The sequence below is a fragment of the Epinephelus lanceolatus genome, chromosome 5 (genome assembly GCF_041903045.1).
Source record: "Epinephelus lanceolatus isolate andai-2023 chromosome 5, ASM4190304v1, whole genome shotgun sequence".
NCBI classification, from domain to species: Eukaryota; Metazoa; Chordata; class Actinopteri; order Perciformes; family Serranidae; genus Epinephelus; species Epinephelus lanceolatus.
Window position 1 is genome coordinate 25,870,213 of NC_135738.1, and position 17,614 is coordinate 25,887,826.

Genomic DNA, 17,614 nt, shown 5'->3' on the forward strand with positions numbered 1-17,614 from the left:
AGTGCACTACTTCGCTGTAATACAAGAATTTGTAAAGAGGAAGTAAGGACCATACTGTTTCCTGTATTGCAAAAAAGGAGGCTGAAAAAACTGAAATCAAACTTTACTACTAAGCAGTGCTGATAAAATATGAACAAAGATTATGTTACTGCGTTGCCTATTTCTCACCTCAGATGTTTTTAGAGACATATGTTATCTTACTGTTTCACTGTCGCCACAGTTTCCTGTGTCAAAACAAAAACGATTGCATTAAGTCACCCACCAGCTGGAGCATCTATTGGTCTGGTGCAGCACAGTAGGTCTTTTAACCTCTTGAGCAAATGTAAATGGAACCGCCCTTTTCTCTGTTTTCTCATCATGTAGCACCAGTTTCAAAAGTTTTTGCTTCTTTCTACTGTTTAGACGGACCAGTTTTATGAAAAGGCCATCTTTTTGGCAATAAAATACTTCTTTAATTTGAAAGCAACTGAGAAACGTACAAAGGCAATAAAGAGAGACAAATTCATAACTGTGACAATTGTACAAGTAACAGACATCAGTGCACCAATAATGCCAAATGCCTAAAAAAGGAGGTTCTAATCAATATTCTTGAACCACCCCATGTTTTCTAGGAACTTTAGTTCCTCAAACTATGACAGTGAGGATTAACAATATAATCAAATTTTCTCATGGGATAGAGTGTATATGGAGCTCACTGCAAATCAGCATTAAGCTGTTAAAACTGTTCTCACCAGCATTAGTCTATTAACTACAAGAAAAGCACATCTAAGAACATTAGTCACACAGAAGGGGTGCAGGCAGCCTACTTTGTGGTGTTACTTAATGGTGTTTTATTCATCAGATTATTACGTGATGCAGCATGTTTCAGTGGTGTCTCATAACAAAATGTGACATATGCTGAATAACATAAAAAAAAAATGTTATTTTCTTAGTGAGGTTGAGCCGAAATTGGAAAATGAGTTTTTGACAGTCACAAGGGTGAAAAGAACTGACTGACGCATAAATGATCAAAACTGCGGTTCCGCAATTTGTAAGCAAAAGCAGCTCCTGACTATTGTTCTCCGTCTCTCTCTCTAACACACAAAAACATAATTGACACTGTTAATTCTCTCCAGTGTAAATCTCCTGCCCTCTGATGGGGTTTGATGCAAATGCATTCAGTTCTTTCTGCTGTCTGTTCCACTTAGTACACCCCCACACACACACACACACACAAACACACACACAATCATGTCTACCTCATTTGCGTCTTCTTACTAACATCTCCTCATATTTCAGACCTGCCATTCTTCACCTGTCCACTGGCTGTCCCCGCTGAAGTCCTGCTTCAGGTGATCACCTGATTAGTCACCTGCTTGCACACCTGTTCCCCATTACTCTGTTAGTCATAGTGTATACTGTGCCCAGCCAGTAGTATTCACCCTCTGCCAGATTGTCTAGATTGCTCAGTAGCCTAACCGTGCCAGCCTTTGTCCTATTCTGCAGCTCTCTGTATCTGCGTTTGTGACCACCTGCCTGCCCCTGACCGCTGTCTGCCAGCATCGCCTCTTTGGTTCTGTTTGCCAGTTTGGACTGCCGTTTGTTGCTGTCTATAAGCCAGCATATCCAACAAGTAAAGACTGATATCAATGAACCAGCCTTCCCTTCTGTATCTATTCATATTCATTCAAATGCACAAAACAGAAACACACAATTGTCTGTTATACATATTCTCAACCTGATCTGGGACCATAATCAACAGGAGACAAACTATCACTGCAGCATTAGATTGCATGTTCTGCTCCATTCTAGTTTTTTATGTTTGAGTAGGACGGAAAAGCGTGTTTAACATATTAAGCCAACAAGGAAGAAAATTACAGTGCTACCTGCTGAGTATTTTGACAGAAGCAATTACACAGGATTGGTAAAAGACAGAAATACAGAGATACACATGAATGGAAATAAGTGAAACCATGATTATCTTAATCTCTACCTGTTCATTTTAATGTGCTATGGCAGCACAAAACAGGCATTGTCTCACTCACACTGTCCTCATGCAAACCTCTCAGGGCTCTGCATGGCCTGGAGAGAGTACCTCAATTACACATGAACCAGCAAGCACACACAGTCAAGCTGTTACTGAGGTCCACTCTTCAAGCATCTTATAAAGATTAGAGAATTAAACTTAACCAGAGCCTCCCTGCACTTGCTGTATCCACTTGGCCTGTATGCTACCTGAGCTTTGCTCTATGCACTGCATGCAGTGTGTGTCATTCACTGGGTTTAGAAGGTTTCACAAAGCATAAGCTCTTCAGATGTCAGGATGACAGAGTGCACAGCTGTTTGGTCTTACCTTGGTGTGGAGCTTAGACAGCTGCTTTTCATCCAGGTAAGTCTGGGTGTAGACACGTCTTTTATAGCGGAACTGAAACGAAACAAGAACAAACGTAAGAGGACAATCGGGTTTTACTCTCTCTTATTGTCTGCTTCCACTGCTTCACAAAAAAACACAAAACAAACAATCATCAATCATCACTGAGTATCAGCTCCTTAGACCAAACTATGACAATTTTCAAATACAATATTGACTTTCCTAAGACAGAGAGAGAGTGGGAGGGAGAGAGAAAGACCAGAGAAACAGAAACTGAAATATCAACCCATTTAATAACCATGCAATGACATTAGGGGACCAAACATCTCCCTGTATACGGCTGTCATCTTTTGCCAGCGTTCCTGCTTGTCATCTTTTCCACATATTACATCTTGCTTGAAAACCCATCTCCTGCTCCTTGAAGTTTTAGTATGAAATATAAATTGCAAAACAATAAAAAAGGTTTCCAATTTCAACTAAATAAACACACAGGAGGAGCATTGCAAACAGGTCTGACAAATTAAAAAAGACAAGTGCATTCATTTAATAAAAAGAGTGTTTTTCCCCACACTGAGTTAAAATTGTTTCTCCAACTGCAAAAAATCAATTTACTGTAGTATGTCAAATAGTTAACAGAGGTAAAACAATGTTGAACTCTGATGACCAGACATTGATTGGATAATACAGAGTCTGAACACTCAGCATCCTGCAGAAGAATAAGTTTGAAAAGTAATGGGAAGGTTGAAAAAATATTGTGGGAAAAATCATGCATTATGCGGAACACAGTAAAACTGAATATCTTGACATCCGTCTTATTGAGTTATCTATAAGCAGTGCCAACTGAGAATGGATTTTTTAAAGTGGGACCATATGTGTTCTTTTACAACAAACAAGCTGCATTTGCTCACATAGTGAAGTGATTTGTCTGCTCCCTTTGACCACTGGAGTTGTCTTTTGGCAACAAGCAATTTGCTGAGACAAAATGCAGTGACTCATGTACTGTAAATCAATGCATCTCCAACTACACTGTTAACAATACAGTAATGCCTTTTTCTTTTTCTTTTTCTTTTCCTTTTTTTAAATATATCAAAGCTCTTTACACACTGTGTTTTTGTAGCATCAGTGAAATCTGAACTTCTACAGTAAATGATGGTCACACTTAAAGAGATACTTTCTGACTTTCAACCAGCTTTGTATCATAAACGTGTGGGTAGTATGTGTAAATGAACTATGGTAAACTTCCCACCATCTTGCTTGTGTCCAGACCTTTATGCTCATCTCTCAGCTCAAATCAGTACATGACGCTGCGCTGACTCTAGAGCTGTTGCTCAAACTACAGATTGTACTTCTGCATCAGGACAGTATAAAAGCAGATTTAGAGAAATATTGCTGACCACCTTTCTCTCTTAAACTTGGACCAAACCACAGGCTGTATAATAATGATGGACAACATGACAGCTACCCAAAAGTGAGGCCGAAACATCTCAGTCGCCCGCTGATGACTGACTGCAGTACTGGTCATAAACCCAGCCTCCTCCATATTCGTGGATGGGACATGGGCCAGACTAAAAGATCAAAGTTTACGCCAAATACAGTTTCCTCAAAGATGTTTGTTATAGGTGGTTCTTATCATACTGTGTTATTTTTTTTCTGATAAGTTTGGTTTTAGTAATTTGATGCTATAAAAAGGGGGTTTGACGTCATAACTAACAGCTGTGTGTGCCAATCGTTTTTGCGATCAATGGTGCAGCTCGTGATCAGTCAGATGGGTGTATGGGTGGGAAATCAATACCACTGAGATCACTACTGCAAAGGCTCTGGCTCCAAATGATATCACCAGCACAAGATGGCAGCTGCTGTATATGGTGTATTTTGGCTTCATTTATTTTCAGTGGGAGAAAGTGGAGCTGTGTTGTCAATCTTTGCATAGAGTCTATGGATCAAACAGTAAAACTAGGGAGTGCTGGGCAGAGTATTGCACTTCGGTTAAAAAAGGGCATTGCCCATTTTTAGCCTGAAATGTTTTCAAAAACATATTTTAGTGCACTGTTTAGCTGTATTATCAAAGTTTGTAACCAGGAAGTGGGCGCCATACTGTTTCCCGTATTCTGTAAATATTACAGGAGGCTGAAAAACTGAGGTCAAACATTAAAACTAGGCAGTGCTGATCAAATATGAAGCAAGACTCTGTTGCCAGGTTGCCTGTTTCTCACCTTAAATGTTTTAAGAAACATATTGTAGCTTACTCTTTAACTGTAAATTGAGACTGTTTGTTAACAGCCAGCCACCATGATGTTTCTAGATGGGAAACTCGCATTATGTCATCCACCAGAGGGAGCATTTATTGGTCTGTTGCGGCACTGTACTGGTAGTTGCAAGTTTTCTACCTCCAGAGCAAAAGCAAATGCCACAGTGGTTTCCATTTTTTCTGGTCATATAGCACTAATTTCAAAAGTATTGTGTCTTTCTACTCCATATACAGCATAGTTTTATGCAAAGAGCATCTTTCCAGCTCTGAAACACCACTGTTAGAAACCTCTCCCAAAATTCTTGATCTAACTGTGTTTTCATTAATGCAAAATCATCTGGTATGCTTTCTATAATATGCAACTCCAGTCTCTTACCATTTCCCAACTTGTCAAAAGCCAGAACATTCATTAGGTCTGTTGCAAGCTGCTTGTTTAACAGACAGGTTTCACTGAACACTGACAGACTGTAATAGCTTTAAAAATTTGTTACTTTCACTGCCCAGGACTCGAAATGTATTTCAGTTCGGTGAGTTTGTGTGTGTGTGTGTGTGTGTGTGTGTGTGTGTGTGTGTGTGTGTGCGCACTAACACATACGCACCTGCATGCAACCATTCATGTGCGTATGTGTTAGTGTGTGCGCACGTCTTTTTCTCCACCGATGTGTGGTGTTCACCAACAGGGTAAATCCAAGACACAGCAGAGCAGTTTTGAGCTGCTAATCCAAACCTGTCAATCATCTCTACACACCACAGGCCTCAGGGAATAACTGCTGGTCAATCAATGACACACACAGAGCTCTGACAGAGTAGTTGCAGACACTCATAGCACACTCAAACACACACACACACACACACACACACACACACTGATCGGATCCCACAGTTGCTCAGCTGGACTGTAAGCCTTTGCTAGCACGACATCACCAGGCCAATTCGCAAATGCGAGTTAGTCAGGAACCTCTAAGTTCATTTTCGATTTCCAAGGTCATTAACAAAAGCCTTAAACAAGCAACAGACAGCATTTTTGCCTATATATATCATGATGAAAATAATGTGGGTTGCACAGGGCAGTGGACACAGTAACATCAGACTATCAGCGTTTACATAGGTTACTTAGTGGCTTTGCAATCTTTGCAATAAGCTCCTGCCACCGGGGACGAATTTTCGCGAAAAAAAAAAAAGCTTTACGGCAGGAAATGCGTCATGTATTGCCAAACTGGTCGGTCAGCCAATCAGGGACTGGAGCTGGTCCTTATGAGGAACTGGCCAGAGCATGAGACAGTTGAGTCAGGAGCACAATGGCAGACGGACAAAGTTTGGAGATAAGTGAAAAACGGCCTCCCAAAAGAAAAGAGCTAATCTCTCTGAGGAGGTGAGGATGCACAAAAAGGAGAGTGATAAAAGAAGAGGAAAAACAAGAGTAAACCTCAATCAGGCGTTCAAGAGCTGGAGGGAGCTCCGTGACCAAAGAGGCTTCAAAACCCATGTCCAGCTAGCTTTCTTTCTAATGGATCAGTAAGTAACACGGCTAAATGTTAGCTAGACCAGAGAGGACTGTACTGTACTGGCCGCTAGTTCATTCCTAGCCGCCGCAGCTAATGGGCACCCAGCCTCTTCGACCGGGAGAAGTGGAGTAAAATCCTCTCCTCCGCTCCCGTTTGTCTGGTGAACGCCTCTCCTCTGTCAATACACTCTGCCAGCAGTTTAACAATATTGATGCCAGTTGTAACATTTGAATGTTTTAGTAGTAAGCCATTTTCTAAGCGGGATAATGCATAGTGAGTCGGTGACTGTTGAAAAATAACTCCACTGCGCGTCGGGGTTCCATTCCCCTGTCGGGAGTTATTTTTCAACAGTCACCGGCTCACTATACATTACCCCTTACGTGTCTACTGTTGTTTGTACTGATACTGTGCATAGTGGTACCATTTACTGTGAGTTGTTTGTACTGGTACTGTGCATTCTGCTATAATTATTTGCATTACTATTTGTTTTTTTTATTTAGTATGTCCACACACCTTCTCATTCTACATATACATAGAGGTATACTGGTGGCTTTACAGCCTACATTTTATTGATTATCTCTGATCCCCACGCTCAATTTGGTCTTTGCGACAGTGCGAGCAACACTGCTGACGCTAGGTGGCGCCAAGCTAAAAAAAAACAAAAAAAAAAAAAACAATCCTATCTGTTGTCTCTTTATTTCGAAATGCTTCTGGATGCAGTTGGAAAGACCTACAACCAATCGGAGCAACAAAACGTGCAATAATGCTGGGCAACAGACAAATGTGAACAGACTACATCGCACAGATTTGAGCTGTGTCATGTCTATGATAGAGTGGTGCCATTTTGAAAACAGTATTTCAACAGAAAGTTCAACATCAGCTGCAGCCATCTTTGTTGTTTTTGAAAATGCCTCAACGGCACTCCTCTTTTCTAAGCTAGGTTTATCTTGCCGTTGTGTCTCCACCATGAGGGTGCACGAGCCAAAACAACGCCATCATGTATTTTTCATTATGCACGAAGGCTCTTCAATTTGTAAGTCATTGTCTGAAACACCCCATGTTGGCTAAACTAAAATGCTAATAAGCTAAAATGTACATGAGCTCACTTTATCATCATGAGGTGGAAAGGATGGATGGATGGCGTGACACAGGTGAGGCGGCTGCTAAGCTGCAGACTACTGTTTAAGACCAACAAACAACAAAACCAGGGGTGCCATTTATAAAACCGTGCATAGGATCCATACTAAAAGTGTGCATGCGAACAAAAGCAGAAAATAGTGTGCCAAAATAATATTCTGATTTATAAAACTGTGCTTATACCTGCCGGTGTACATTTTCCTTTTATAAGTCCCAAATCAACTTGGAATTGTCCGCACGTGGATCAGACTCATATCTTGCCCTCTACACACCAACGTTCAAACATAAATGGTCAATGCAAAGCACCTCATGAATGCTGATGCATCGATATGAGCCTGCTGATTTGCAGGTCTTAACGGCGTACCATGGAAACAACTGAGTGTCAACTCAGTATTTATATGTTTACAGCAATCAGACTGTTTCACACCTTGCCAAAATGATTGCAGCAATCAGAGGTAACCTCAATCTTAAGATATCATTTCAAGATGGAAGTCTGATAGGTGAACAATTTACTTCTTTAAATTTGTTATGGCTATCTTGGCCTGTATTATGATTCATAATGAGGATATGGGGTGTAATGATTGTGTGAAAGTTGTCACTGGCTTCTTTTCCAGACTCTGAGTATTTACACAATTCATATGTGCAGGTGGTGAAGATATATGAAAGGTGACAGGAGTGTGTGTGGCAGCCACTTCGATGTCTCCAGTGTGTCATCATTATACACATAATGATTTCCACACCACTTAAGCTTTTGTGTCGCCAGTTTCCCCTGTCTCAAATGTAACATATTCAAGGTTTGCAGAAACATACATGCCAACATTTAGAAGGCCTTAGACATTTGACTATATCAGGCTATATGTGCAACCACTTTCAAACTGACATGCTCCAAAAACTTTTTATGTATCATGCATCGATTTACTCTCTTCTACCCACCACCCTTTTCTTTCATCATTGCTTTCAGCTCTGACAGTTAACACACAGCATGTTCAAGTCCAGGATTCTTATTACTTAAATTACTCCTTAAATAAAAGATAAGCCCTGAACAGAAGTATCTGGGGAGTCTACTGGACACAGTGAGGCGCACACAGCCAGAGACCCCCAAAATGACCTTATAACCACCGTGATTCTCCATCCTCCATCTCCCCTCTTACAATATCAAATATATGCAGAGTAACACTCATGACACTGCCCCCAAGTGTTCCAGTAGAGTATAAAGAGTTAAAGTAACTGTGTGCTCTCTGGCAGAGAGTTGCATGCTTTACTAAGACTTTATACAAATTATTTAAATTTCCTAGAGTCTGGTGAATTTCTAGTTTAAGTTTGAATTAATCAGTGAAATGTGAATAAGAGGAAGAATGTTAATCCAAACCCAACTGATATGAAGATGACAGTGTGAATGGCTGATGCTCATATTTTGATTCACTGCCTGCAGACTTATTTGAGCCTTTTGTGGGTTATATCAAACGATGTTTTACTAAAGGTGAGTTGTCAAGAACACCTCTGAATTAAGTCAATATTAGTATCCATTCAGATTAAGAAATGTGTCTCTGATTCTATGACAAATCATCAAGGTGGCAAAACCATGAAAATATCCTCTAGCCAGTTTTCAATGGTCTACTTTTGTCTGCAGCTAAGAGCCCAACTCTAAAGCAGCACAGTACACCAAATCTGAAATAATAAGACCCATGATAAGAGTGGAGAGGAGATGAGACAAAACGGCGTACCATAAGTATGCAATTTGCCTCTACATTTAATAATTACTGATGTAGCCAAAACTGCATCAACAAAGAAAACATGTTAAAGGCTTTTAATTAAAGAGACATATTACAATTATAAAGCACTTTAGCACTACAATAAGTAATACTGTATAAAATAATAATAGCAGTCATCTCCCAATGCATCAGAGATTGACATAAAACTGGGGCTTTAGGTGGAAAGTAAATCTGTATTATGCTTTTCATCTCTTGACACATCATAAAACTAGTGAAAACAAGGACGGCCAGTCAAAAGACCACCTGGCATCTTCACACCACTCTTTGTAAGGCAACACATCTTTACACGCCTGCTTCTCTCTCAGATCAAACACCATGATGGACAAGCACGACAATTATCTCCATGAGATGACAGCCACTGCAGACAACACACTGTCATTGAGCGGGGTATTACTGCTGCTGGATTTGACTGACACATTATGACAGAAAAAACATACACTGCGTGCACAATGATGCACATACACACACCAGCATGCTGTGTGAGCCTGCATGTGTGTGCCTGTGATGCCTACACGCACTCATATAGACAACTTCAAAAAGACTACAGTAGATACTCTTCAACAACAATAGCTTATGGGAAAAAATAGCACCACCACAGTGGCCCTTAAAAGTCCATTTGAGATAGTTGTTGAATTCCAGGGGGCTGCATATACCCTCACCTTATCGCTATAAAGTAATTTGACATGATTTACAGAAGTTCACTCTAATATTATATCCATATCTGTTCAGTACCCTACTCTGTCTCCAAGGCTGGATAACTGACGCAACATGCTCTATGTACTACTACAGCACATTACCACATACTAATAAGTATGTGTACTAGTAAGACCACCCTCTCCACTGTAACTCTAGTGCCAGTTTAGTCTTGTGTAGCCAGACCTACATCCATATTGTTGTGTCAGAGAAAGGTCTGGGAGCACCCATTATCATTCTGGTAGAGGGAAGAAAATGGTCTGTGTTTTTGTATTTCTCTAAACCAATCATAAACACTTTGGGTGTTGCAAAGGCCAGGATTCAGTGATGGTGCCCTTGCAAAATGACAGCACACAAATAGCAGAAGGGGAGAGGAATGCCGACTGAAACAACCAGCAAATGGCTGGCTCATACCTAAGGTCTACAGCCGGTGAGTCAGACTAGTACCTGGGAAACCCATCATTATGCATAGTGCTGTTCTTCTGCAAGTCTTCACAAATAAAAAAGGGTATAGACTGAATTTCTTTCACTCTGCATCAGGTGAATGTCCTTCACCCAGTCACAGGTGGATGGAAAGTTTGTAAAGAGGTGCAGTATGTGTTGGTCAGCCAACTTGTTTGCTCGTGCTCAAGTCCCGTGCTCAGCTTTTGTTAATATTAGTCTCCTGATGTGTGTAGCATTCATGAAATACCTCACTTTATGTCTTGCAAAGCTAATTATTAATACAATAAATCCAAAATACACAAACATGCTTGCCTTTTTCAAAGGAGATAACTCTGGTGTGTGCACACAGTACATAATGCAGATGCTGCACTGTGGCCTCGCAGTGGGGTTCTGGGTTTTTCATTTTGTCAACATAACTTTATTAATGACAGAAAAAATTGAGTTTTGGAGTCTGAGAATCGATTCAGAATCGTGAAACTCAAGAATATCAAATCTTATGTGAGAGGATTTTTTCCCCTCTTACTTGGAGGATGATAGGATACACAGAGTACAGACAGATTATGTAGGGTGTGGTGACATGTACCCCCTCTTGCTCTCTTCTGCCAACACACTGCCTCATACATACACATGATCCATACCTACCTCCAGGTAAGGTACAGGTGCAATGGATGGGAAGGGGTATTCCCTTAGCTGTCTCTCCTCATCCAGAAACTTGCCAGCCTTGCCGTTGTAGGCTGGCTGAAATAGGCCATAGTTGAGTACATCCTTCAGGCTCTGGTTGAGAGTACACAGGATCCGCTGCTTGGACAGCCAGATAGGAGCATCCACGTTGAATTTCATACATTTCTGCAGAGACAACAGCAAAAGAGGGGAGAAGGTCAAGCACATGTCATTTTTCAAATCTCTCATACTGCACTTCAGTTGAGTAACACCAAGAGATTGAAGAGTCATATTTACTGAGTCACATTAATATAAAATTTAGGTGCTGAAAAATGTGTTAGAATATTAAATAGGACCTCTTTCATTACAGAGGAATTTATTGAACTTCCAATGTCATGCCCAGAGGAGTAGCTAGGCCTTTTATCATAATGAGCAATTCACATAGGTATGGTAGCATTTCACCATTATCCATTACTTTTCACAAAAGGTCATCTTGAAAGCCAGCACTAGTTACGATACTAAAGTAAACAAAACTGTAATATAGGCAAAAGCTCTCACAGAAACACCTTCCTGACACCCATTTTTCAGCAGCATAAATTTGAGTCTACATAGGAGTGTGCATTATTCATGCTCTGAAAATTAAGCTGTACAATATGTAAGTACTACACAAATGGCTGCAGTAGCTCTGTCTCCAGTCATGAATGAAACAGTTCACAGGTAATGTATTGATGCCCGTGGGAAAATTCTACAAATACTTCTGCACTCCAATAAACATCTGTATAACACACACACTGAGATGCAACCTCAGTGGTACTCTCTTTTCCATAAATTACTATTATTACCACAATAGATAAAGGTTGGTTAAGTGTTAACTGAACTGCATATACTGGGCTAAATTCAACATTTCATTCAAGGACTATGGTTATTGTAGCAAGGCAGAGCACTTCCCTCTAGCTACCACATTGTGGAGCCTGAGAGAGAAAGAGAGAATGTGAGAGAGAGAGAGAGTGTGCAAAACCCACAAGTAATAAATCAATCACTGCTGCCTGCAATATCGATTCAGCACCTCAACTCTATCCTGTTCAGCATCACTGTGCTTCTGACACTCATATACAACTGTTGAGAAATCACATCTTATCACAGCAATACACCGCAACTAACAGCCACATGATGCAGATGCGCACAGGCAGCTCTGAAGTGAAACGTCAGTGCAGACATTTAAAGATCTTAGCCTGTTTAAAAAAAAAAAAAAAAAAAAAAAAAACTACTCTAGCTGAAGGTGCAAAGACATAACAGCATGCAGAATTCTTACATTATTACTAAGGGAAGGAACTCTGACTTTTGAAATATTCAGAAACTATATATACATATATATATGAATGCACAAACGTCTTTGTACAATATATTGTTCTAGGTTTGAATTTTTATCAAAATAATACCTAGACACACTAAAAATTCAGACAACTTTCCACATTGAACGTCTGCAGACATTTATAGTACAATTGAGGGTCTGCCTCAGCCCCCAGGGGTAAACAGGAGGGCTGGGAAGTGAGTGTACCATCCTCCTGCCATCAGGTCAAACTGAAACTAAGAAGACACTGCTGGGTCTGGAGTGAATGTCTGTGAAACTTTGAATTGGCCTTAAGGGTGGGGGGTATAGGTATGGCAAATAATATGGGACATCCAGTGTTTCAATACAAGCAGCTACAAAGTATAGCTGTCTATGCTTCATTTGCATAGATGTCATCTGATGTAATACATATGAGAAGAGATGTTGTGATGCAAATGATAAAATTTGTTCCCAAAGCAGCAAACGAAACAGAGGAGTCCCAGGAATTCCTAGCAATTAATCAAGTTGAATAATCCAAAAAAACAAACAATATCCTGTCGGACAGAAAGGGGGGAAACCAGTCAAGGACAGGCCTAGAAATACCAGCCTTCCCTCTAATCTTTAAGGACACAGAATCATGTATTCATGGTGTCAAACAATGCACTGATCTGAGTGCAGCGGTGCAGCATATGCACCAGAGTTGTAGCTCTGGTCAGTTGTTTCAAGATGGTAAATTTGTTAGAGGTTTGTTTCTGTGAGATCAAGACAGCGTCCCTTCTGCAGAATGTCTGGTACACATCCAGAGGAAGGTGAGTTTTTATTGCATCATTAGAGTGCAGATTAGGGCCAACAGCCCCTATTACCTATCTTAACAGTCTTATAGGGACTAGTGCAGTGTCTGTTCAAAACATGCCTGGTCAGAGCAGGCCGACTGTTTAACATCCGGTTTTGCTGCTTCCAGCTTTCTCGACAACCGCTCATTCAAACAACTTCACACTCAACACTGTGCTGCCTCAGGCCCTGAACAATACAATGCCATGACACTGTTGCGTCACCGAGCAATGCTAGAGTATACGTGTCAGTAGCCATTTGGTAGCTACTTGGGACGGGGCTATTTCCAGGAACAAAAGTATTCATTCCAACAGCTACGTACCAGAAATGTTTGAGTTTGCAACAAGGTAACATCTCCACTCTCTTTGGATCTGTCTTTCTTCATCTGTTTTTGCATGTACTGGAGCGACCAACTGAGATCGAGCGAACGATACTTGTTCGGGGACCCCTAAATATGTGCTGTAGATCTCGAGACCTCAGCAATATCCACTGAATGTGAGGACAATCAGATGAACCGTTGTCGAGAAAATCCAAGGGCAGACATAGACACACAGAGACTCTTTGCATTTAGTTAGATAATGTCAAGAGGACTGGGACATCAACACTTGTTAAGCATGGCATCCACAAGATCATACAGTGGTATCAGGCCTAGAGCAATTCAGGGGGAAAGGAAATTGCTAAATAGAATTGCTATTATCCTTGGTATGATCAGTCTCATTGATAAAAAGCCAGCAGATGATCATCAGTGTCCTCCTTTAGACAGGTAGTAGATAATGATGGAGTTATTAGAGCCAGCATGTTATCATCTAAACATTCACTGATGATTTGATAAATGTCTGATTGGGCTGATTCTCTGACTATAAACTGTACTGTTAATGCCTGTAGCTACTGGAAAAAGGTTGTGGTATCAAACAGCTCAGTCAATATTATAACACTTTGAGCCACATCTTTCCTTCAACAATTTTCACAAGTCAAAACAAGATCAGTCTACAACTGAAATGTGCTTAAACCTGTGCTCTGAACAGGAGGTGCCCCACTTCAGGACATCAGTATCAGCTTCTTATAACGTCTTTTTAAATAGTCAATTTTGCATTTAATGCAGTCAGAATCAAAATTTGGTTTATTGCAGAGCAGGATTTCACATACAAGGGACTTGCTTTGGTGTATGGGTGCATAACACAAAAGTAGTAAGACACTCAAGAAACAAATATTGAATGTAAATATAAGAATATGAAAAAAATCTATGAAAATTGTGGTCAATATGTCTGTTTTAAAAAGTCAGAGCTAAACAGTTTTACAGGTAAAAGCTTATTTGCCTCTCAACACGACCAGCAATGTTCCCCATCTGAGTAGTAGATCAATTCACCAAAACAGTCTTCAGGATAATGTACAAAAATACAGGAGTTTAAACTTTTGTTTATGCAGAAAGATGCCACGGGCAGCAACATTTCCAAACTCCAACTCTCCACTACCTACTTCTCTAATACTTTCACTGTCTACTTTAAAAACCAAGCGATAGGAAACACAACACACAAGCCATAGGAAGATGTTACTCCAAAACTGTAACAAAACTAACACCAAATATAGCAATGAAAAGCTGCATCTTCACTTGAGATAGATTGTGTTTTTTATTACACTGAGAGACGATAGGAGTGTTGGGAGAGACTAAAGGCTTAGTATTAAGAAGGCCTCTTGGGACAGTCTTGTCACAGCAGGGAGATCTTACCATCGACACACAGCCACACAGCAATGAATGAACACACACACAAACACGTATCTGCGACTTCAAAGTGGAATATTTAAAATAAAAACAAGCTCATTCATGGCAAAATGTCCTTGTGTGTTATTAGCCTTGTGTAGGACTTAGAAATTAACTTTATTAAAAAAAAGCAGAGCTAGCAAAGTCACTTTCAGCAGTGACTAAGTAATTACAGAGAGTGAGAACTGTTACATATTGTACATACAAAAAATAATCAGGAAACACTGTGGAGAGTAAGCTGTGACAGATTTTTTTAAAAAGGCTCCTTGGGGTAAATCAAAACTCATTTAATAGTGGATATGAGCAAACCCTATGTCAGTCTGAGCACTGTTGGAGCACTGAGCACAGGGTACAGTATTTCTGTAATGGAATCCATAAACAAACAAACAAACAAACAAAAATAAGAAGAGTCAACATGCAGGGAAAAATCATTTTAGGGCCAGTGCGGCTGTGTCAGCCTGACAGACAGTCAGTCCGCAGAGCTTCTTCTTCTTCGGTTACAGACAGTGAGTTAGGCAACACTTATCAGGTACAGTGTCATTTATCAGTGTACAAGAGACATATTCTTGTAATAATGTATTTATGTTTAATTTGTTGTTTTGAAATATATTTTAATCATCTCTAGTATATATTTATGCTTTGGATCATCTAACTGTCATCTTTCAATGCAAATATATCGTACAGGATGTACGTGCACACAGCATTTTCAAGCACACATCTAAAACTGGGAAAGTGGCCAGACTCTATAGGGTGACTTTCCATTTTTCTTATCAGCCACATTTGTAGTTGCTCTGTTGTGTAAAATAACCTTGATTTTAGTTCTCAAGGTGGCAGCACAAGATGTACGTTTATGTAATTGTGGGTCTTTGAGTTTGTGTGCCTCGCCTGTCCTTGTTAATCTATGTGACTGTGTCTCCTTGTGCATTTATGTGTAAAGTCAGTTTGCTTGAATCCACATAAAAGACACAACTGGCATTAGAATGTAACCCTGACACCTCGCACCTCATAAAGCATGCTGCGCACTCGTCCACTGCATCACGTCTCCTTTTCTGCCAGCACCTCTTCCCACCTGCTTGTACAGTGCTGATACTGTTTTGGTAATCAATGAAGCATTAGCAGTAAAACTTTCACTTAGAGGCATAACCCTGATTACAGTTTCATAAAAGAACTACTGTGCTTAATACTAAATCAACTGACTGTAATTACCGTATTTAGGACAAGCTCATCTATAATTTTTTAAATCAAGAGGAGGTAGTTACATTGCATGATTACACTTGATTGATTAAACATTTAGGCCGGGTTTTCTTAAGACTCACTTAAGTCTTTTACTGATCTCTATTGCACGCAAATAGTCTGACATTAATGTAATATGATTTAACAAGTATTTAAATCAACCTAATTCAAATGCAATAGTAATTCAATAGTGATATAATTGCACTGGTAAATCTCAAACCTCTTACTACCCTCCTTTGTCAAGGTCCTCTTAAAGAAGCATTTCACTGCTGGAAAGATGACCTTTTAATAAAACTAGACTGGCTATGCAGTAGAAAGATGCAAATGCTTGTGAAATTGGTGCTATGACCAGGGAAAACAAAGAGAAATTAGAAAAGCATTCAGAGAGTGCAGACCTCCGCCAAGTAAGTGATATTCCCTCCCCCTCTGCATCACATTTTGCAACCTGCATCACAATTAGGTTATTTGCATCACTATCATTATTAGGTTATATGGGAACTGCCCATTGGTCCGACATCCCATTGGTCCGACATCCCATTGTTCCGACCATATTAAACCCATTGTTCCGAAGTCCCGTTGTTCTGAAATCATCATGATGCCCTGTGGTTAAGGTCTGGACACTTGGTTAGGGTCAGGAAAAGATCATGGTGTGGATTAAAATGAAAAAGAAAGTGACAAACACATAAGCTGTGACCCTGCTTCGCCTCAAGTCTTTCTCAGCTGACCCAGAGCCGGTCGCGGCGCACCATCAAGGTAGAAATACGCCCACGGGGAGCCGTTCAGCACCGCGGACCAATGGGCTGTCGGACCAATGACATGGACCCAGGTTATATATGCCTTCACCATGGAGACACTGTGGTGTATTTATTTAATTTTTATTTTGTACATTAATTTCAACTTTAGAATAACAGCAATATTTAGCAAGTAGAACTAGACGTGCTTTCTGGCCACCAGATGGCACTATTTCCAACGTCTTAATTGCTGCTGAGGCTGTCAGACCTTAGACTTTATTTATTATTTTTATTATTTTATCAACTTTGCTTCAACCGATCAATACCAAAATATTATCGTCTGTTCCTTGTCCCATTATCCACCTGTCCGGAAATTTCATCAAAATCCGTTAATAACTTTTTGAGTTATTTTGCAGACAAACAAACAAACAGACAAACAAACAGACCAGCGCTGGCAAAAACATAACCTCCTTGGTGGAGGTAACAAAGGGCTGTGGCATTTGCTTTTGCTCAAAAGCAAAACCTAAAACTACCACAATGCATTGCGCTGCACCAGACCACTAAACATTGCACTGGTGGGTGATGTAATGCAACCTACAGTGGACTGTATTCCACAGGAAAGAATATGGCAGCAGTCGGTAATAAACAATCTCTGTTTGATTTTGGTTTTCAGTGTCCGTTTTTAATAAACAGGAAGTAGTACAGTGCCCACTTCTTATTCAGAATTTTTCGTATTACAGCCAAACTGTGCCCTAAAATATGTTTCTGCCGACATTTTAAGTAAGAAATAGGCAAAACAGGAACAGAATGTTGGTTTGTATTTGCCCAGCACTGCTTTGTTTTACTGTCTGATTGCAGTTTGGTCTTTGTGTCTCTTTCTATCTACTTCTGTACTCTTTCTATCCGTGGTGGCGGGCATAC

The 17,614-nt window shown here is 40.2% G+C and overlaps 1 protein-coding gene across 2 annotated transcripts in view; it reads right to left on the minus strand.

Annotated features, from left to right (window-relative positions):
- shank3a (SH3 and multiple ankyrin repeat domains 3a) overlaps nt 1–17,614 on the minus strand; it is a 284,296-nt gene that overhangs the window by 152,374 nt on the left and 114,308 nt on the right. For both annotated transcript variants that reach the window (XM_078167969.1, XM_078167968.1), the window contains exons 3-4: nt 10,792–10,995; nt 2,333–2,404 (exon numbers count right to left, since the gene is read on the minus strand). In XM_078167969.1, coding sequence (XP_078024095.1) covers nt 2,333–2,404; nt 10,792–10,995 — 276 coding nt within the window. The remainder of the gene's footprint in view (nt 1–2,332; nt 2,405–10,791; nt 10,996–17,614) is intronic.